The 22702-nt window shown below is 40.4% G+C and overlaps 1 protein-coding gene across 1 annotated transcript; it reads right to left on the reverse strand.

Moving 5' to 3' along the window:
* Nucleotides 1-1641: 1641 nt before the first annotated feature.
* On the reverse strand, nucleotides 1642-4908 carry LOC119488536. Its single transcript, XM_037770272.1, has 6 exons — nucleotides 4216-4908; nucleotides 3969-4020; nucleotides 3386-3564; nucleotides 3033-3188; nucleotides 2623-2715; nucleotides 1642-1854 (listed from the first exon to the last, which is right to left on the reverse strand). Exons 2-6 carry the CDS (start codon nucleotides 4003-4005, stop codon nucleotides 1642-1644), a joined length of 678 nt encoding a protein of 225 aa, XP_037626200.1. The 5' UTR covers nucleotides 4006-4020; nucleotides 4216-4908.
* Nucleotides 4909-22702: the final 17794 nt, after the last annotated feature.

Consider the following 22702-nt stretch of genomic DNA (forward strand, 5'->3'; position numbering starts at 1 on the left):
AATATTTGTTTGGCCAAAGTCAAAAACTTACATTCACACAAAGTAAAAAGATTATTTATTATGAAGACCATAAACTATTTTTTTTACTTTGTTACAACTTAATTTTTCATTTTGGATAAAACTAATATTTACTATTACATCCAAGTAGAGTTTTACTTTGGAATAAACTAATTAAAATGCTTTAATTTGTTACATGCAATTTTATTACTTTGTTACAACTTAGAGTTTTACTTTGGATTAACTTAAAAAAATCAAGTTAATTTGTTACATCTAATTTTATTAAGTTTTCTCAAGTCAAATTTCTGATTCAGTACAAACAAACTAAAATTTTAATTTACCTTAATCAATATATTTTCTTTAGTTGCAAGCCAAAATGATACTTTATCTGTGTCAATATAATAGCATTTTTTGCTTTTTTACAACTTACATTTTCACATAAACAAAAGCTAGTAGAATTTTCACATAAGATCAAATTCAAAAAACATTTTGTTACAGACAATGTTTAGTTTAGTTTACTATTAATAAAGACAGGAATATTCTCTTCAAATACCTAAATGTTTATTGTGATATCTTTTTAAAATATGCATCAACTTTTCTGTTATGTACTAAAAAAAACAAAAAAACAAAACAAAAAAAAAGGAAACCCACAATGAATTGTGCGGCCAATAAAGCTAGCAAGTATACTCAACACTTGAGGAAAAATACATAGTAACTATAAAATCAAATAAATCATGATCTTTTCAATGTTTTTTAAACCTTATGCAACCTTTCTGTAACCTTAACCACAGATATCTTAACATGTGAAACGGGTTTGTACATCTCTCCTTTAGAACCTGAGATATGTAATGTAATAGCCATTAAGAAGTGTAAAAATAGATTCTAACAGTGTTAAAACTTGACTATCCTTTGATAAAATGACCAGAATGTATGAATGTCACATTATTTTGAACCATTACAAATGTGAAATCAAGAGACCCAAAAAAACAACCAAGGAAAAGTGCAGTTCAATTGCTGGGGGTGCAATCTATGAACAAAGCTTGCTCTTTTGTGCATAAGTCAGTTTAAGAACATTACCATTACTAGTACTGAATTGCTGGTCATTGTGAATTTAGCATTATTCACATTTCAGTGTTAATAACAGTGCCACAATATTTATACCACAGAAAGAATTCTGTTAACAGGGAAAATCTGAAATTAAGGCCATCTATCTTTCAACTCTTCCACTCCTGATTCCTTTCCCATAATGTCCTGTCTTTGCAGTGAAAAAGTCTTGTCCATTTTGTCCTTTATCACTGCACAGTTGTTTCGCTTCTTCACATCACTTAAAAGTGACAGTCTCTGTTAGGTATGTCGTTGGCCTTTCCACTTTTTTTTTGCTGGCAATGCATCCTCTGGAGCCAGTTTTGAATTAAAGTCTGTTTCTCTCTCTTATTTACAATTAACAATGAAACTCTTCCATCATCTTGGAATGTATTTGAATACAAGCTATAAAACAGAACAAAAAACATGCTGTATCCAAATGTCTTTCTTGATTGATCCAGTATTTAGAGCTTGACACTCAGACTGCACACTTTGCGTGTCATTTTCTTTGGCTCTATCTCCATGAATATTTTCTGTAGTGCATCAAAAGTGTATTTGAGCTCACCTGGATAGCTCAAGTTTAGAGCATAGATGAAACCAAAGTGCCATTGCACATGCATGTGCGACCGATGGCAACTCATTAAGGACTTCCACACCTTCAAGAACAATCCCAATGTCATGTGGTGGCTGGAGAGGATCCTCCTCCTCCCTGATGACAAACACTGCCATTGTACACCTCTCAAGCTCGGTTTCAGCTTCATCCTTCTGCACAACCTGATAAAAAACAAGACATTTATGAGAAAACGATTCTGATGAAACCACTGACTGATGTACCAATACAAGAAAATATCTATACAAACAATTCTCTCAATCAAATCTCAATAAAAAACTTAAATTGGGGTTCTAGTGATGCGAAAATGTTAATGACTTGCAAAGTCCAGCAGATTAATGGCAGCTCCTCCAAATATTTTCCTCATAGCAAACATTTGACTTTATCGCAAGTAAAGCATTGGTACACGTATTAATAAAAGCTATATCCAAAAAGTTATAACATCTTAAATAGTACAATACAGTAGCATACGTACTACTATAAGATTCACTATAATGTTAAAAGATACAACTGCCTTGTGTCTTCATATTTTCATTAATTTCATAATCTTCAGACACTTTCCACAATCCAATATTTGGATATAATATCCATTTTATGTCCAGGCTTTTCGCTACTCCATCTGCACTTCTGCTGCTGCTCTGAAGTGACAAATATTTCACACTGCAATTAAAATATCTTAATAGGTTCCAGCCAAATATAGCCACACTATATAGTGTTTTACAAAATATAAAATATAAACCAGCACAGAGACTTAAGTCATTGTGTTAGACATATTCAATTTTTAAAAAATTGTGATAATTAATGACCACTGGGGGGGCAGAGAACTCCACAATAATTATACGCAGTCAAATGTACAGTACATGCATGTAAAGTTTGAATATTCAATGTTTTATCTTGTGTATAGCTTAAGTGATTCATGCAAAACTACTTACCAGATACTCCTTGATAAGTTTGTCCACGTCTTCCCCAAGGTACAGAATAAGGCACTTCAGCAGACACTCTCTTTTTTGATTCACCTCGAGGCTCTAGGTGAGAGCACAAACACACGCACATAATGCAAAACTATACTGTCCAATTTTTCAACTTGAAGATGCAACCTGAAGATTCAAACACTGCACAATGCAAAAATGGGAGTTACAGTAATTGTGATTTACAAATGCTTTGAGCAAACCAGTTAAAAGGCCTGTCAAACTGAGAAGACAAACGTAGTACATCTTCCAACGTGTAATCTAACTCCACAATCAAATGTGTTGACAAGATGAGCACTATTGCGTCTATTTACAATGTTACTATTTATGTGATATAAGGCAAATGTTTATGTATTGTATGTACCAGTACATACTTGATCAAGAACTTTCAGTATGTTCCGGGTCTTCTCCCTGACAACTCCTCCCTTGTTTCTGATGATGTCAATCAGCTTGCTGTGGTGCTTGTCCAAGGAAGCCAGGAATCGCGGTTGAAGTGGAACAGTTGTGATCCTCATGAATTCAGCATTGACCTTTAAAAAACAAAATAGCACATGCAAATGTTCTTGCATTACATGTTACATTACAGCTGTGTGGTGCATGAGATTTTATTTTTGATATCAAGGGCCAAAACATGCATTTTAAATTGGTTCGGCTCCATTTCTTAGCAGGTTTCTTATGATAGGGGATAATATTATTTATTTTACAGGCCACCACTGAAGTTACTTACCTCATCCATTGTGAACAATGCAGGCCATCTCTCTTTCATCTCTTCCACTCCTGATTCCTTTCCCACAACGTCCTGTCTTCGTAGTGAAAAAGTCTTGTCCATTTTGTCCTTTATCACTGCACGAATAACTCGCAACTTGGCTGGCCTTTTCACGGCCATGGCAGCCCATCCAAAAGGATCTAGTAAAAGCAAGAATAAAAACAGTAGTGTTAGTTGGAGTGAAAAATCGGCCATTAACTTACATCTGATTCATATTCACAAATTCATTGATTCACAATTCTGGTGAAAAGAAGTTGTTTTTGATTTGTGTTTATAATTCTTAAAATATAATAATAAATTAAACATGTAAAAATACTGATATGAAGTGAACCTGCCAATAAATGTTCATACTGTCATGTAATTTCCACTGCATTACTAATTCAACTGAAATTATTGAAATTGCATTTATATACTACATTAGTAAGTTGGCCTATACATCTGTGGTAACTTATTCTCTAAAGTGCTGTATTTCTATTTTGGGTTTGTCATTCCTATTTAAACATACATGAAAATGATGTTCACTGTTGTTCATTTTGGGACTTACCAAATTCAGCAATGTGGCTAAACTGTGACCTTTTCATGAAACAACAGCAAACCTGTAAACACAAAGCAAAAGGTGAGATTTCACATTTAGTTTTTTGTTGGGATAGTCAACATTGTCCATAATTGTCACAACAGACTCTAATTTAATAATTAGGCCTTAGACATACTGGTGGTATTACAGTATACTGCATTAACATTGACAAATGAGAGAATGTGATATGAATTCTTCCTCTTTAATCGATACTCACCGTCTAGTACTCAATCCATTCTCATCATTTTTGATTATGCTTAAAAAGAGTAAAAGTAATATTCATATGAGTTCACAATATTTATATTACAACATGTTGTTTCAAGAGCAAAAAGAGCAAAGTCACCATATAAACTAACATATTCCTCTTAGCAAAACGGTAACTCTGGATTAAAAAATGTGTAGGGCACAGAAAATTGTCAATCACCTGTCGTACTATCAATCCCTCCCTGTGTTGCTTATCTGAGCAGATTCACTGCTTGGAGGGTACCCTGATAGAGGGAGGTGGGGGTCTGGAGGGTACCCTGATAGAGGGAGGTGGGAGTCTGGGGGAGCTGCATGGTTTTTCTGGCCTTTTCAGACATGGGATACCTAACTTTTAAAATAAACGAGGTTCCATGCAGTAACCAGACAGAGAGCTGAGGCTGTAAACAGACCGGCTGTGGATGAGAGACGGCCGGTGAACGTGCGTCACCTCAGTCAAATTACGTTTTGTTTGTTAAACACAAGTTTTAATAAATTGATTTCGTTTTTACTCCAAAGGTTTATGACACTTACAGTAACGTTCATTATGGTCGTCAATTCAGTAACGTTAACGTGTCCGCGGAGTTTCACCTAGTCCTCCTCACCTGGCTCTGCTGCTGCAGCTCTCTGTGTGTCTCTGTGTGTCTCTGTGTGTGAGAGCGGCGGAGGAGCCCAGCCCCACTTTTCTCTCTACGTGACACATTAAAGCAGATAACCTGGTTTAGCTAGTGCAACCGCGCAAAATACAAGAGACAGTGTAAAATAGTTGTCCATCCTGCCACTAACCATAAATGTACACGGAAAACACATGTGCCCCTAAAAACAACACAATTTATAATTCCTACCTTGTTTAAAAGAGTCTTCTTGAACAGCAGTCGGTCCTCTCTGTTGAAGCAAGGTAATGGCGGACAGCAAACTTCACGAAGGAGCGAGCTGATGTGACGTCATGTGGTCACGTGACATGAAAATCTCTGGTTTGAAGTGAAAATACTATTTGAGTTAAATTATTGTTTTACTTTACTCCAGGGGGAGTATTATTTGCTTTAAAGCAAAGTGAAAAAAACTGGTTTAAACCAGAAAGCATGATTTTCAATCAGACCAATATAGAAATGCACTTTAAATGAATGACACAGTCGTTGCACTTTTTTCAGTGCATGATCCGTACTCCAGACCACCTTCAAGTGGCCTCGAGTACAGATTGAGGAACCGTGCCCGAGTACGGTACAGGGCGTTCACACTAATCAATGGAACTGGACTTTGGGGACAAGTGTACTCGCATCTGGGCCCGGGTCCCTAATGTGAAAGCACCCTTTAGACATTTCACAGTTTTAAACGTAAACATTCTAAATGTGTCCCAGTTTATTTCCTGTTGCAGTGTATGTGAATGTCATCAGCTGACAGGAAGTACACATGGACCCAAGCAGTTTCCTAGCAATGCAATTCCATTGCCATTCCGTTGAAATGCACTAAAACGGAGCGTTTCTGATAGAGGGGGAATACAGGTATATTCAGGCAGACAGTATGAGGAAAATAATGTGTTGTTTGAACATTACAGCATGTAAACATGTTCTAGTAGAAACACAAAATACATACATGAACCTGATGATGAGCAGGATATGTCCCCTTTAAGTGCTGCATAAGTTATACTGTCTATTTAGTCATTAGTCTGTTCAGCATTAGTTCAAGGAACAGTGTGCAGGACTCGGCAGAATCTAGCGGTTGAGGTTGCAGATTGCAACCAACTGAAACTGCCCAGACTATGAACTACGGCCGACGTGAAAACACGAAAGGCTCTCTCTAGTAGTTAGAGTCCAAAAAAACGTACGGAAGAAATAAAAGAAGAAGAAGCGGAAGAATTAAGATTTGGATAACATAGTTACAGCATTCACACAATAAATAAATAAGTAAGCAAATATTTATATTAGTATGCATATTTATAATATGTTTATTGTTCAACACAGGACATTTCAGTAGAGAGATTAAATATATGACAATAGAATAGAAATAATTTAGTTTTACTTTTTGTACGGCACTTTGTAGGCGGACGTTTTACTGGCATAGTCGCTTTCAGTCCAAAAAGGCTGAAGCGTAGCTCTGCTCTGCTGGGCGCTGACGTTGCAACGGAACGAACCACTGACTTTCACTTCTTAGCGATATACGTTCTCTGCTGACACTGCGAGGCACCCCTTAGCGTAGGGATGTTTCTAGGAGTTGACAAGGTCTGGGGCTAAGCCCAGACTATCTGGGGCTGAGGTCAGACTATCTGGGGCTAAGAACAGACTATCTGGGGCTAAGAACAGACTATCTGGGGCTGAGGTCAGACTATCTGGGGCTAAGAACAGACTATCTGGGGCTAAGAACAGACTATCTAGCGCTGAGGTCAGACTATCTGGGCTGAGGTCAGACTATCTGGAGCTGAGGTCAGACTATCTGGGGCTAAAGCCAGACTATCTGGGGCTGAGGTCAGACTATCTGGGGCTGAGGTCTGACTATCTGGGGCTGAGGTCAGACTATCTGGGGCTGAGGTCAGACTATCTGGGGCTAAAGCCAGAATATCTGGGGCTAAAGCCAGACTATCTGGGGCTGAGGTCAGACTATCTGGGCTGAGGTCAGACTATCTGGGGCTAAGGTCAGACTATCTGGGGCTAAAGCCAGACTATCTGGGGCTGAGGTCAGACTATCTGGGCTGAGGTCAGACTATCTGGGGCTTTCTGACTGACTGAACTTGTATACAAGAGGACGTTACCTAGCCCCGCCCACTCCCTCAGTCTCTCCACACACACTCAAACACACACACACACACACACACAAACACACACACAAACACACACACACTAGGCAGCGGTTAAGGGTAGGCGGGTCGGGAGTTAAATTATTTACATTTCATGATGATTATAGATGTTTTCCTCTGTCGGAAAGATTGGTGGCTAGAAGCCCCAGAAGCTCAGTGCTGATGATGCCGTTGCTTTAGCGTCTGTATGAGACGCACCAGACTGTCAACTAACTCCAATGTAAATCCATCCATGTCATTATTAAACGGCAAAGCTACTTAAGCAGTACAAAGAGCGAGAAAATCCGCTTAGGGGAGGAGGTCGGGGTGGATGGTTGAGACAAACAATCACAGACTTTCACTCAGGAGACCGCTGTTTGTGTCCTGTATGAAACCAAGTCAACGTTGACTTATTTTACTGTACCTTTGTTACGTAACTTACATATCCTACTTTATGCCAGTTAGTAGGGATGCACCGATACCCGATACCAGTATCGGGTATCGGTTCCGATACTGTGCTCATGTACTCGTACTCGTACTCGTACTCGCAAAACAGCTCCGATACAACGGCACCGATACCACTTTACGGTGGTGCGCCCGACCCCACTGGGCCGGGATCCCACCTCAGCCGGCGCGCCGGCCCTCACTTTCATTGCGCCACGGGGTTTTGCTTGCACCCTCTGACTCGCACGTGCTTTAGACTCCTTGGTCGAGTTTCAAGACGGGTCGGGTGGGTTGCCGAGATCGCCGCAGACCCCTCGCGCCTTTTACGTGGGCCGAACCCCAATCTGGCGGCACGACGCGGTTGGGGCGCACTAAGAATAGTCCGTCCCGGTCGACAGTCGCACCGGGAGCAGGGGGCCGTCCCCGGCGGGGAGAGAGGGCGCAGCAAGCCCTTTGTCCACGGTGCGGCGAGGTCCGGGCGGGGAGCGCTGTAAAGCTGCGGTCGCGAGCCACCTTCGCCCCAAACCTTTCCAAGCCGACCTAGAGCCGGTCGCGGCGCACCGCTTCGTATGCGGGACTCCCCAGCCTGCCGTGTGTCGCTCACACCCTCCAGCTGGCTGTTAACGAGGGTCTTTTGGCACAGAGAAGTACTTGTATCGGTACTCGGTATCGGTGAGGTAACAAACATACTTATTTTAACCCTATAACCACAGTCTTTTTCTAAACTTACCAAGTACTTTTGTTGCGTAAGTAAAACGGAGTAAATCTATGTTGGAAGTTTATTTTGAAAGGCCACTATGTATGTAACATGTGGAAACTGACACACCGTCCCTGAGTCCAAAACTGATGCTATGAGGGGTACCTATAGAGCAAAGAGAAATTTCTAGCATGTGTGCGCTGGATGCTTTGTGCTGCTTAGACTTGCTCTAATAAACACTGCATGTGCTAAGGGGTCATCAGGATTTTGGGACCTAAAAATAGGCACAAGAGAATGTTAAGGAACTGTGACATCTCAGCTAAACCACTATCAAAGTCAGTTCACAGTCACGGGGAGCGCCACTTACAGAAGAATGTGTTCTGTGACTCCTGGAGCTTGGTCAAGACTGAGAAAATATCTCAAGTGGCACGGACTGCATGTAGACATGGCTTGAGTAATGTCTGTGTGGAAATGACACATTTTGATCAGATAGCTTGCGTTACAAACTTGGGGTGAGGATCTAAGTTCATTCTTGACCTTGGAAACAACAAGGTCCATTTTGTAGCTGATCTGGAGATTTCAATCATATCACATGATGTTCATCAGAAGTGATGTGTGATATGATGGATATCATACCATTTTCTGGAGCTTGACACTCACAGCCAGGTGGCAACCTCCGGTTCTGAAAAGTAAATCCAATGCCTAAAGCCCCAGACACACCAGGAACGTCAGGAGCGCGTGGCGGCTGCGTGATTCACGCCTTGGGCGTTCATACCAGCTGCATTTCAGCTGCGTGTCTGCTGCGTGTCTGCTGCTTCAGCTGCTGCTGTCAGCCCTTTCTTTCTACATAGAGTTTGCCTTTTAATGGCCATTTCATTTCATTATAAATATAATTTATATTTATTTTAGACTGAGAAAGGTTAAGAAACTTGTGGTAATTTAAATTTAATTTAAATTATAATTAATTTAAATTAAAACTCCTCACTATATTCATTCATGGAGCTCTCCAAGTCACTGCATGTTCTAGAACACTGTCAGGCACATATTTCAGAATAAAAGCCTTGTGTTAACAAATGAAGGAATTCTGTCCACAGAAAAAATGCTCGAGGGCTTTTATTTCAAAATTAAAGCAGGAAGTGTTGATTTGAACCCCATACTTTATCAATTAATGGTGCTCTCCAAGTCATTGCATGTTCCACAGCACTGACTGCTCATGTTTCAGAATAAAAGCCTTGTGTTAACAAATGAAGGAATTCTGTCCATAGAAAAAATGCTTGAGGGCTTTTATTTTGAGTGTTGATTTAAAAATAAGTCTTTACTTATTTTTCATCTCCATAACATATTCTACAGATAGACATCGAAACTATAGTAATCTTGTTGGTATGATGTCAATATACAGTCAATAGATCACTTTCACTGTCTGTTGTTGCTGTGAGATGCGCTCGGCACGCGTCAAAAATAGGCGAGACCTCTATTCTCTAGAAGAGACACAGCCGCCACGTTTGTCATGGACAGGTCGCTACTGCGGCGTTGTCATCGTCTTTAACTTTTTCACAGTGTGTTTTGACTTGTAACATTTCGGTCGTCTAAAGATGTCAGCGTTGTCAGTTATTCAGTGTTCAGTTGTTCTATAGCTCCACCCTCTCGTGTCACTCCCGGTTGCAGAAAAAAACCAAGATGGCGACGGCCAAAAACCAAGACGACCAAAATGATCACAGACAGTATATAAAGATGGACGACATGACAGCTCCCCAAAGGTGAAGCCAAAACATCTGGATGGCCCCCTGGTGGCTGGCTGCAGTGTCGGTCATGAAGCCCCCCCCCGCCCCTTCATGTTAGTGGGTGGGACATGGGACAAAATAAAAAGTCAAATTACATATCAAATAAATAATAAATAAATGATAAGTTTGGTTTTAATTAGCTATGATGTCATATGCTATATTGATGCTATAAAAAGGGGGTGAAGCATCATGATTGGCAGCTGTGAGTCTCTCTTTCTGCGGCCGTGCTCAACTTGCGATTTTTATTTGGGCGGGTGACCTCGTTACCACGGCTCCACCACCTGATCACTACTGCACAGACTCTGGCTCCAAATGACGTCACAATCTCAAGGCAGCTCCTGTAGTCAGGATATTTTAGCTTCACCTCTGTACAGTGGCAGGAAGTGGAGACATGTCGTCTATCTTTATTTACAGTCTGTGAAAATGATAAACTCAAGACTTCAAACATCCACAAACCAATGAGTGATTTCAAGGTGATTACGTCCACTTCTTATATACAGTCGGCTCACAAGTCCTCCAACTTAATGGAAATGTATCATAATTTACATTTACCCAAACAGATTTTGGTAACATTGACCAGCCTCCCAAATGACAGTAGTTTTATGTGTCAGTACATTATTGAGCATTGATTATACAATACAGTCAAAATCCATGAACCATTATTAAGAATATGAAAGACACATTGGTAATAGACCCTCACAATCGAAACACAGTAATATAGTGCACTGACACATTGATATTTTTGTTCATGCATGCATCTGGTCTCTTATCTGGGCTCTAGTGCTGCAAGAAAAATAGATCATTAATGTCTTTTTCTTTTCTTTGGCTTGACTCGATTTGATGTGTCACATCAGCCCTAGCTCGGAGCAACTGCTCCGGCCGTCCGCATAGAGCTTATATTATACTTTGTGTGTCCTGGTCCATGGATGTATTATAAGAATTGGATACCCGAAGATGGCGCCTATTCATTCTAATGAGAATTGCTCGTCTGGCGCACACGCCAAAAAGGTTTTCTAGCTTCCGGGCTCCGCTTTTCTCAAGTTGAGGACATTTTTACAAATATAAAACCTCCATGGATCAACGATTCAGAATAGAAAGAATCACAATCAACCTTGGTTGGAGTTAAAGGTGTCCCGTCAACAGTTTTACAGACGTTTCTTTTACAGATTTTTCATTGCAGTACCGCGAGTGACAACTGGAAATAATTGGAACCAAGGCTGAGCAGCAGCGTCGTATCCAGGACTTGTTATACCTGCATGGTCCACTGGGGTCTGTGTGACGGAAATGTCATCATCAGAAGGTGTACATGTAGACTCTGTGTGAACATCTGTGCACCGGCAATTTGTTGTGACGCTATGAGTGGTAGCGTAGCAATCTACTTTGATGTGTGGAACGCGTCCTCCAAGTGGGCAATACGAACAACTACTATGCATCAGTTGTGTCCGCAGCTGTCCATGTACATGTTTGTTTGGGAAATATAATCGAGGCTTATGAAGGAGCCGAGGTCGGGGTGGATGAATGGGTTAAAAAAACACAAGACTGATCACATAACAAACACAAGACTGATCACATAAACACAAGACTGATCACATAAACACAAGACTGATCACATAACAAACACAGGACTAACCACATAACAAACACAAGACTAACCACATAAACACAAGACTGATCACATAACAAACACAAGACTGATCACATAAACACAAGACTGATCACATAAACACAAGACTGATCACATAACAAACGCAAGACTAACCACATAAACACAAGACTGATCACATAACAAACACAAGACTGATCACATAAACACAAGACTGATCACATAAACACAAGACTGATCACATAACAAACACAAGACTGATCACATAAACACAAGACTGATCACATAAACACAAGACTGATCACATAACAAACGCAAGACTAACCACATAACAAACCCAAGACTAAACACATAACAAACACAAGACTGATCACAAAACAAACACACTACTAACCACATAATAAACACAAGAGGTCCCCGGGGACCGCCGGTACAATAACCTTTTATTTTGATGTTAATACAATGTACCAGAATTAACGAATATGTAGGATATTACTACTGACATTCATGTAGTATTACGTCACAACGGCTGCTGTATTAGCCGTGTGTTTACTACGTGATTATTTGCATATAGAGCGGGGAAGTGAGATCAGATCACAAGTGGTCACTGAAGACGCATGTGGAGACACATTCTAATGCCAGGTGTAAATAGACGTACTTAAAGCTGTCCACTTGTGATCGGATCACTGAGGATGCATGTTAATACCAGGTGTGAACAGGGCCTATGTCTGTCTGTCTGCAGTCAGTAAACTTATCCTTGTCTGTGATTGGTCACATGCTGCAGACACCGCCCCGTTCATGTGAACGCGCTCGTAGCCAGATTGAGAAACCCTGGGTTGATTTACCGAGTTGACTCTATGTCACTCTATGTATTATAAGCTCATGAAATAACCTGTAGATGGTGATACACATTGTTTCTTTGTTCAAAAATAACATCATACTAACTTTATGATCCATGTTATTTATCACCATGACAGGGATTTGCCTAATACCTTGCTGTTTGTTTTGCAGAACAAAGTCCATGACTTTAACGGCCTTCACTGCAGTCAAAACCTGTTTTTTCATTCTTTATCCCAAAACATCCAGCCTAACTGTCTATATTATATCAGTACATGCTATAATGTATGGTATGCTATATGATTCAGATTAGTCATTTTGAGTTAATTCAGAGGAAGTTGGAACCAACCCAGTCTCACAATGTGTAATAGCCACATTAGTCCACAGCACAAAACTGGGTTGGATAGAGCCCAGGGTTTGCATAACGTATTTTTGTTATTGGTTTTCTTAAAAGCATTTGACTACTTAATAGCTTTAACTTTCATAAATGAGCTCAGAAAAAAGGTCCTATTTATTTGTCATTGTTAATGTTAGCCTACTTGACAGTAACGTTTTTTTTCAAAATAGCCTGAATATAAACAGTTATGTGTATGTATGTAGCCTATTCATTTATGTTTTAGCCTATTATTAGTAGATGACTAATGCGTAAAACCCATAGTGGCCAACTCTAGACATCCCTTTGCCACCCCTAGGCCACTCCAGTTAAATATTCCTAGAACCGCCACTGGATGGACAGTTATATTAGCAGTTATTTTAGCAGCTTCTTAATATAGTATCCCATCATGCTCTATGTCTGCTCACAGCTAAGAGCACTGGTTCCTCCCCTGGGCAAACATGACCTTGATATACAGTCTGCACCCCGTGTACTGCTCTCATTGCTGTTTGGACTACATCAACTTATTATCTTATATTATGTCTGCTACTACTGATAGTCACAGTGGCGATGATCATCATATGATCTGTATTACATTATGGATTGTAAAATAAATAAATGAGGTGGAACTAAAAATAATCTTCCTTTAAGCTGTCTACACTAATGACTGTACCATCACCACATACTTCAAATACCCCGACCTGCATCCATTCACATGTCTTTGACTCATTATAAACAATAAAGTCAGTTTTGATCAACAGATCACTGACATCCATAAATGAGCCCTGCAAAGATTCCATGCTAGACTCCACTCTTGAACTTCCCTCGGGATCAATAAAGTTACTATCTATCTATCTATCTATCTATCTATCTATCTATCTATCTATCTATTTATGCCACACTGTTTTCTGTTACACCCCCCCTCCTATTGTTGTACCACAAAACTTACCAGCATCACACACACACACTGTCTTCCTACACCCGGTCTATCAGACATGAACCACAGAGCCATCACATGCTGAGCACTCACAATATAATTACACTGATCGCCCCCTCAATCATCACATTACTGCTGTCTGGTGGTTCTAGATACAGGACTCTAAAATGGAGAAGAGCTCGCTTTAACAGGAGCTTTGTCTATATATACAAATATACGTATATATATATATATGTATATATATATATATATAAATATAAACTCTGAAAAAAAAGTTTGGAAACTTGTGTTTGGTGGATTATTTCTCTGTTGTTACAATGCTAATTGGCATTGTATTTTACATCGTTGGAAAGCCTGTTTATTTACCGTCACAATGATTCAACTTGTAAGGATCATGCATTTATGGGATGAGCAGCACAGCTGATTATGTGGGTAGCGCCCAAGAAAATTTGGCCAAAATGCTCTGCCGATGGTAAACAGTGTATTCTCTTGTTGGTATTGACTCTTGTTTTGAGTTGTTTGGTGGATTGGATGATTGAACTCTCTATCAGAAACAAGGAACAAACAAGACATATTGGCAATTTTACACTTTATTCATTTAATACGCCATCAGGAGCCTCTGTAGCGGTGGAAGATCCATACGCAGTCACAACAGCCTGGCACCTCCTCCTCATGCTGGTCACCAACCTGGTCACACGTTGCTGTTGGATGGCGTTCCATTCCTCAACCAGGATTCGTTGCAGGTCCGCCAGCCTGCTCATCCCACAAATGCATGATCCTTAGAGAGATGGACATCATTGTGAAGGTATATAAACAGGCTTTCCAACGATGTAAAATACAATGTCAATTAGTATTGTAACAACAGAGAAATAATCCACCAAACACTAATTTCCAAACTTTTGTTTCTGAGTTTATTTATTATTGGAAATCAATTAACAACACAACACAATGACAGTTATTGTCCAGAAACCCTCAGGTACTGCATTTAGCGTAAAAAATATGCTCAAATATATATAATAATTTCTCTGCCTTCAGAGCAACTTTAGAGTTAACCTGCAAAATATAGACGGAAATTTTTAACTCACAGAGCGTTTTACATACAGATTATGGAACAATGGACGCCTGGGGTGCCCAGGCGTCCATTGTTCCATAATCTGTCCATGTGTAAGAGCTATTAGACATGAAACTGATTTATACCTCACTGTTGTAATTGGGGAAACAGCGTGGTGGGAATAGATATGTCTGTTGTTGTGAATATCGTACTATGAAAATGTGTTTTTTGCATCCTGTAAATGGAACTGTAGATAAGCCAAAGCCTGGTGCATCTATACATGCACACCGAACACATCACATTTCAGTGTAATGACTGCAGGACAGTGTCACTGAAAAGCAAAAAATCCTTTGACATGTTCTAGCCATTATGTGATGTTATGAAGCTGCTGTGTAGACTGAGCCGAGCGAGCAGCAAGCCTCTCAAAGTCCTACCGTGGCAGTGGTGTTTGTCAGTGTGTTTCTGCTCTGGGGGCATGTCACCAGGAAGCCGGAGACACTTCACAGGCATTAACGCCCCCCGCATTTTAATTCTTGTTAGCCGAGCTCGCTTCAGACCTCGCGACCCAATTAGCAATTAGCCAGCCTTTTTACGTGGAGACCTTTGCTGTGGTGTGTGATCCTGGCCTGATTTGTATGCAGTTTGTGCAGACGCTGATAAGAGCAACCCGGAGTACATGTGCAGTTTTTTTAAATTTAATTTTATGATGATTTGCATGCCAGGACTGCTGCAGGGCTAGGGGAAATAACATAGCCTGTCTTCAAAAGAAGATCTGTACGCCAAGCACCGAGCAGCAAAATGTGTAGGACTGCGCTTTTTTTTGTGCAAGCAGGTAATTTGCTCCCTGACTAATCTGCAGAGATAGGGAGAAGTTCAGAAAAAGCACTTACACAAAGAACAAGCTTTAGCTTGGAGGCTCGTCAAAAAACCTGAAGAAATTAACACCGAGGTGTAATAGCTGGAACAGAAGAGGATCTGCACCAACCTCAGAGGCGACGAGAGGATGTGTGTGTACACGTTTGCTTGTGAGTTCATTTAGAGCAAGCTATTATACCAAACTGTGTTTATATATATATATATATATATATATATATATATATATATATATACACACAGTATATATATGTATACACAGTATATTGTATATATATATATGGTCAGCTAGTTCTAGTTCTACTAACTGGTAACCGCTTAAAGCTAGGGTTGGTAGTGTTCAAAAACTGTTTTGTTATACTTGTTGAAATTCTCGTTATGTCCCGACGACAATCAATCAATCTAACGCTCTGACCAAAAACAGGAAATAAATCTGGTATCTGTGCAAATGAAATGATTGGACGGGCTACCTATCTACCTACCTACCTATCTACCTACCTACACACACTCTGCCTACGCACTCTGCTTGTGCACTCACTGCTCATCACAAGAGTCTTCCTCCAGCTGCTAGCTTGAAAGCTGCGAGTACTAACAATAACCCTGTTGGTTGTTTATGTTGATAATATTAATGTTGGGGGAGTGTCTCTGGAGGGAGGCCTGAAGGGACGGACTGTCTACATACCTGTCTACCTACCTGTCTACCTACCTAATGATAATGTTGGAGGAGTGTCTTTGGAGGGAGACCTGAAGAGACGGACTGTCTACCTACCTGTCCACCTACCTGTCTACCTACCTGTCTACCTACCTAATGATAATGTTGGAGGAGTGTCTTTGGAGGGAGACCTGAAGAGACGGACTGTCTACCTACCTGTCCACCTACCTGTTTACCTACCTGTCCACCTACCTGTCTACCTACCTGTCTACCTACCTAATGATAATGTTGGGGGAGTGTCTTTGGAGGGAAACCTGAAGGGACGGACTGTCTACCTACCTGTCTACCTCCCTGTCTACCTGCCTGCCTACCTACCTGTCTACCTACCTGTCCACCTACCTGTCCACTACCTGTCCACCTACCTGTCTACCTGTCTACCTACCTGTGCACCTACCTGTCTACCTGTCTACCTACCTGTCTACCTACCTTTTGTTGTGGATTTTATGATCCCCATGACTTGGTTTGTTTCCTCCTGTTGGTGTGACTGTGACAGTTATTATATTTGATTAGGTTTGTATTTTTTCTCTCTGTAAAAATTAATAAATAATTATCTTAGTCCCTGTTTATATATACTTTCATTTGCCTGTACACTTTGCTTGTTTTTATGTAATCGCTGTGGCAAAATTCAGCTCATTAAGTAACACTGATGTGCAAACAGACTGTCAAAAGCAGTGATATTTTAAACTGCATCCGTGTTTTCCATACTGAGGTCAGAACAGGCGTTTTTCTCTGTAGCTCCACAAATATGCATCTGTGAGCACCTATCTGTGCAGAGAGCAAGCCGTCACTTTGTCTTAAATGGAGCTATGATACATTATTAATAACCTGACAGACTGCTGGGTGGCCTGAAGCAACACATGAAAACACACACTAAACACAGAAAGAGAAGTGGAGGTGTGTGTGTGTGTGTCCTTTTATTATTCCCGTTGTGGGGACAGAAAGTTTTCACACTGTCACATTTTGGGGGACAACAATCTCGGTAAGGTAAAGCATTGGATGAAAAAAAAGTGTGCACATCCCAAAAAACTCTGAACAGGTCCTGAATCACACAGAGATCTCGTGACGTGGTGTAAAATCTGCACATTGCTGTTGCTGTGCAACATTTTTATCAAACAGATATTCATCAGGCATCGACAGACTAAGAAATCACATCACAGACACACATATCTGGACTGAAAAATGTGAATCAGAGAAACATGTTTCCAAATGCCAAATGGGAGATACTATATTAGTGAATTATTATGTAAATATTAGTTCATAAATATGTGTGGATCAACACACTGGCCACATTATGAGTCATTCCTGTATCAGCCACGGAGAAGCATAAAACCGGTAATTATGAATTGCTTCGTCATTAGTCACTCTTCATCCATCATACTGAGCAGTTACTAGTACCTCATTACTTCATGATTAATAGGTAGCTACTGAATGTTTATTGGAGAGTTCCTTGACAGCAAACCAGAGAATATCAAAGCGTAGATGGAGCGTACAGCCCCGGTTAGTCGCACAAACACACAGATGGCTAACATAAACTACGGAGTGAAGATTAGAAGAAGCGATGTTGTTGTGACAGGCTCTCAGAGTTTCAGCAGTTTGGTTGAATCTTAAAGGTCCCATATTATAAAAAAGTGAGATTTTCATGTTTTTTTTATTAAAAAGCAGGCTTAAGTGCTATATAAATACTGTGAAAGTATCGAAACACTCAATCCACAGGGAAATACACACAGCCCGTATTCAGAAACTCTGCATTTGAAACAAGCTGTCAGGATTTCTGTCCGTTTGTGATGTCACGATTATACAATATTTAGACCCTTTACACAGATTTTAACATAAACATTCTAAATGTGACCCAGTTTATTTCCTGTTGCAGTGTATGTGAATGTCATCAGCTGACAGGAAGTACAAATGGACCCAAGCCGTTGCCTAGCAACACAATTCTGTTGCAATTCCGTCAAAATGCGCTAAAACGGAGCGTTTCAGAAAGAGGGTAAATAAAGGTATGTTCAGGCCGACAGTAAGAGGAAAATAAAGTTTTTTTTCAACATTACAGCATGTAAACATGTTTTAGTAGAAACACAAAATACAAGTATGAACCTGAAAATGAGCATGATATGGGACCTTTAAGTGTTCTTGCCTGCTGTCAGTAGTTGGCTTTTTTCTTTTTTTTTTATAACTGATGACTGTACATTTAGATTGCATGGACCCAGTAGTAGAGGTGAAATGCCAACACGTTCTCATCCAAACTCGTCACATACTTACACTTAGTCAAACCCCCGGCATCACTATTTGGTCGCAGTAAACATGTGCTTATTGTTGTGGACTTAACAACAGTCTTTCTTAGGATTAGGCAACCAAACCACTTAGTTAGGTTTCGGAAAAAAACTAAAAATGGTTTGGCTTAAAATTACCATGTTTGTACAGTGAAGATGTGAGATGATGTTGTGAACACAGGACACAAGTGATCAGCTGATTTGGGAATGAGAACGGGCTGGAAATGCTGACAGTTATTTGTTTGTTGGAAGCAGATCTCACACATTGCACCTTTAAAGGGACCGTTTGTAAGAATCAGAAATAGCTTGTTAACAGCGACACCTGTGGCCGTTAAGTCAACAATAGCTAGCGTCCTGTTGCTCGTGCTTGCTCTACATAGACATGAACGAGCATCGCTCAAAACAGTGAAGCGACACACGTCAGCTAAAACCACAATATCACTCTATATTTCAGCTGCTTGGCAGTAATGTTAGCTGACCAGACGAAGGTCTCTCCATGAATCACTGCTGATCCTAGTGTTGGCTTTTCCTGCTTCAGCCTCCCGACCGCGGTCGGAGGGAACAGGGGAGACACCGGAGTTTTGGTCGGAGACGATAACGTTTCTCGCTGCGGAGCCCCGTCACTTCACAAGACACGGGAAACCTCTGTTGGTCTGGAGGAGCTGCAGCAGTTATTTCTGCACTGTACATTCACTAGATATTCTCAGAGCTAAACTAATTCTTCTGCAGTGTGGTGTGTGTGCTGAGCTACAGAGAGAGAGCTGCAGGGAGAGCTGCAGATATAAACTACTTAAAAGTTTATAAACCAGAAACTTCACACAGCGCACGTTTACGGAGGAATCTGATCCGAAATCTGCGGTCAAGATTCAGGTTTTCCTGACGGTTTTTCTCAGGTAAATAATGCTACTTTTTTTAGCTCAGTCACGTTAGCTCAGTATTTACATTCTGCATAAACTCTGTCAACCGTAAACATACACTCTGTTTTACGTCTGTCTTTACAGGTCCATCTGTGAGAAATGACCGACAGAATCATCCCAGTGAAGAAGCAGATAGTTCTATTTACATGGATATACAGAGCTAACATGTTAGCATGTAGCTACATGCTAACATGTAGCTACATGCTACCGCTATGTGACGGTGTGTAAACACAGCGAACATCAGGGTGGAAAATAGAAGATGTGAAACAGTAGTCAGTTCATTATTTCTGGTAAAAGACACCTGATAAACATATGAAAGTAATCAGAGTAATGGTATATTATTTACTGTGGGAGCTGTCTTTGTGTTACCATGACTACAGACCGGTTAACGTTAAACTCACCGGAGCTTACCTTAGCTGAAAGACTTTATCATGTACCATGTTAAATTAACTGCAGGTGGAATTAAAAATGCTGTGAATAATTAATATTGTCATCTGTCTACTCAAATAAAGTTTGACTGTGAAACAGAAATGTGTTGTGTTGCTTACAGTCACTATTTACTACCTGTACCCTTCTACATGCTTGACATCAAATTAATGTTTCATATCACCTGTTGAAACAGAGTAATTACATAAAGCCTTTGTGAAAGAACATGTTATATTTATCTCAGATGATGGGAGATTCTGCTGGTTCTTGCAGACTAACAGAAGTAGGAGCAGACTTTGCTTATAGTTGCGAAGCGGAAGGAGAGAGACACTTAGCAGGGCCACCTAGCTGGAGGTTCTAACCGTTATTCTAACAGGAAACCCTTATATGGCATGAAATTCGTCACCGAAGTAAGGAAGTGCTGCTCAGCGATTTTTTAGACCCATTTTCGGACAGATGGAGCAGGAGAAAAAGAGAGAGGATGGTCTTTTATGATACTATGGTGAACTGTAGACACACTGGGGACAGATATTGATGTTTAAAAGACATTGAAAAGTGCATTTTGCATAATAGTTGACCTTTAAGAAGTTAATAGAGTGATCCAGGGATGACGTATTTCTGTAATTCAACAGGAAGTGATCATCTCCCTGGTTCCCTCCACTAACAGCCAATGAGATCGTTCCATCGGGTTTTGGATTAATGCAGAAAATAATCTCTGTGGCAACCACACGTTTATGAAACTGACACATTTTGTTCGGCAAGATAATCTCAGCAGAAGTGAAAAGCTAACGTTAGGCTATAAACGAACTACACCACGGTCACACGGGCGCGAGTATAAACACAACGAGGCTGTAAAGGAGGATGAGTTGGCGTGATGACGTTTAGTCGTCTCATTTAGACACTTGTTAGCAACCTTCTTTTTAAGACACGTAAAGGATTCAAAATTCACCACTGGGATATTTACTGATGTATTTTATATCATAGAACAAAACGTTAAAATCTCTTCAGCTTGTCTAACCACAGACCTGATTACAGACATCTAACTAAAAAACCCACTGACTCCCAGACGAGGGAACAGGAAATGTTAAAATGCTGACTCATTTCTGGGTTTTTAGCACTCACTGCTGTAAATGATTCATAAACAAGTCTTTCTTTAGTTATTACAAGCAGATGTTGTATTGTAAGATGTTGGCGGAAAACAACTGAAATACACCGACAGTGAAGTACAGTATATACTGTATCAACACTTTTGCTACTTGGCAGATGCTTCCTCATTATGTTGAAAGAAATGTGATTTAGTCAGCATAACATTTCCTTCAAAATGGTAAATGGATTTGCATTTATTAAAGTGCCTTTAAAGGTCCCATATTTTAAAAAGTGAGATTTTCATGTCTTTTATATCATAAAGCAGGTTTAAGTGCTATATAAATACTGTGAACGTATCAAAACACTGAATCCACAGAGAAATACACACAGCATCTATTCAGAAATTGTGAGTTTGAAACAAGCCGTCAGGATTTCTGTACATTTGTGATGTCACATATATACAATATTTAGACCATTTCACAGTTTTTTTTTTAAAGATAATTTTTTGGGGCTTTTTATTGAGAGTGATAGTGGTAGTGGTGAAATGGGGGAGAGAGAGTGGATGACAATGCAGAAAGGGCCACAGGTCGGATTCGAACCCCGGGCAAGGACTTGCCTATTTGATACATGGGGTGCCCGCTCTACCAGGTGAGCTAACGCGGCGCCCCATTTCACAGTTTTAAACATTCTAAATGTGTCCCAGTTTATTTCCTGTTGCAGTGTATGTGAATGTCATCAGCTGACAGGAAGTAAACATGGAGCCAAGCTGTTTCCTAGCAACGCACTTCCGTTGCCAATCCGTTGAAATGCGCTATAACGGAACGTTTCTGACAGAGGGTGAATACAGGTATATTCAGACAGACAGTATGAGAAAAATAATGTGTTGTTTGAACATTAAAGCATGTAAACATGTTCTAGTAGAAACCCAAAATACAAGAATGAACCTGAAAATGAGCATGATATGTCCCCTTTAATGTCAGCATTCACCCATTCACACATACATTCATACACTGATGTCAGAGGCTGCCATACAAGGAGCCAACCTGCCCATCAGGATCTGATCTAAATACTCATTCACATGCTGATGGTTCAGCCTTCAGGAGCAGTTTGGGATTCAGTGTCTTGCTCAAGGACACTTCAACATGTGACTGGAGGAGCCGGGATCGAACCGCCTAACTTCCACTGGGTGGGTGACCCGCTCACCACCGCTGAGCCACATCCGCCCCCAAATGTATTTGGTGTTGCAAATTATGTAGTATTGTTGTATATAAAGATAATTTGTAGGAGACAGGGTTGTAATATCATAAATAAATGCTTCCTTTGCATCGCGACCGAGTACCAACGAAGGTGCTTCAATATCACAATACTGTGTTTTGTTTGATCCATTCAGTCATTGTAACAGTGACAAAGACAGATGAGAAAACAGACAAAGGAAATGCAGTACACCGTCTCAGTTTAAAGGCAAAACGGAACCCAGGAACACGACTCATGAGGAGGCAGATGCAAAGTTAAAGTCTTTACTAGGCAGTTACAAGGTACAAAGGGGTCAGGCTAAGGCAGAATCCCAAATACAAAACTGGGTCAAAAAACTAGAACAGGATCAAAGACAAGCAAACAATGAGAGGCTGGAAAGCTGAGTAGTGAGCACAAAGACAATCTGGCAGCGAGCTAGTGGAAGTGGACCGGT

The sequence above is a fragment of the Sebastes umbrosus genome, chromosome 5 (assembly GCF_015220745.1).
Source record: "Sebastes umbrosus isolate fSebUmb1 chromosome 5, fSebUmb1.pri, whole genome shotgun sequence".
Lineage (NCBI taxonomy): Eukaryota > Metazoa > Chordata > Actinopteri > Perciformes > Sebastidae > Sebastes > Sebastes umbrosus.

What these genes read in the sequence shown, in the direction of transcription:
- LOC119488536 (XM_037770272.1), bottom strand. Translation starts at nt 4,005, where the DNA reads ATGAAAAGGTCACAGTTTAGCCACATTGCTGAATTTG. An exon ending in CATTGTTCACAATGGATGAG is followed by an intron (nt 3,189 to 3,385) that starts GTAAGTAACTTC and finishes TGTTTTTTAAAG; the next exon opens with GTCAATGCTGAATTCATGAG. An exon ending in TACTGAAAGTTCTTGATCAA is followed by an intron (nt 2,716 to 3,032) that starts GTATGTACTGGT and finishes GCTCTCACCTAG; the next exon opens with AGCCTCGAGGTGAATCAAAA.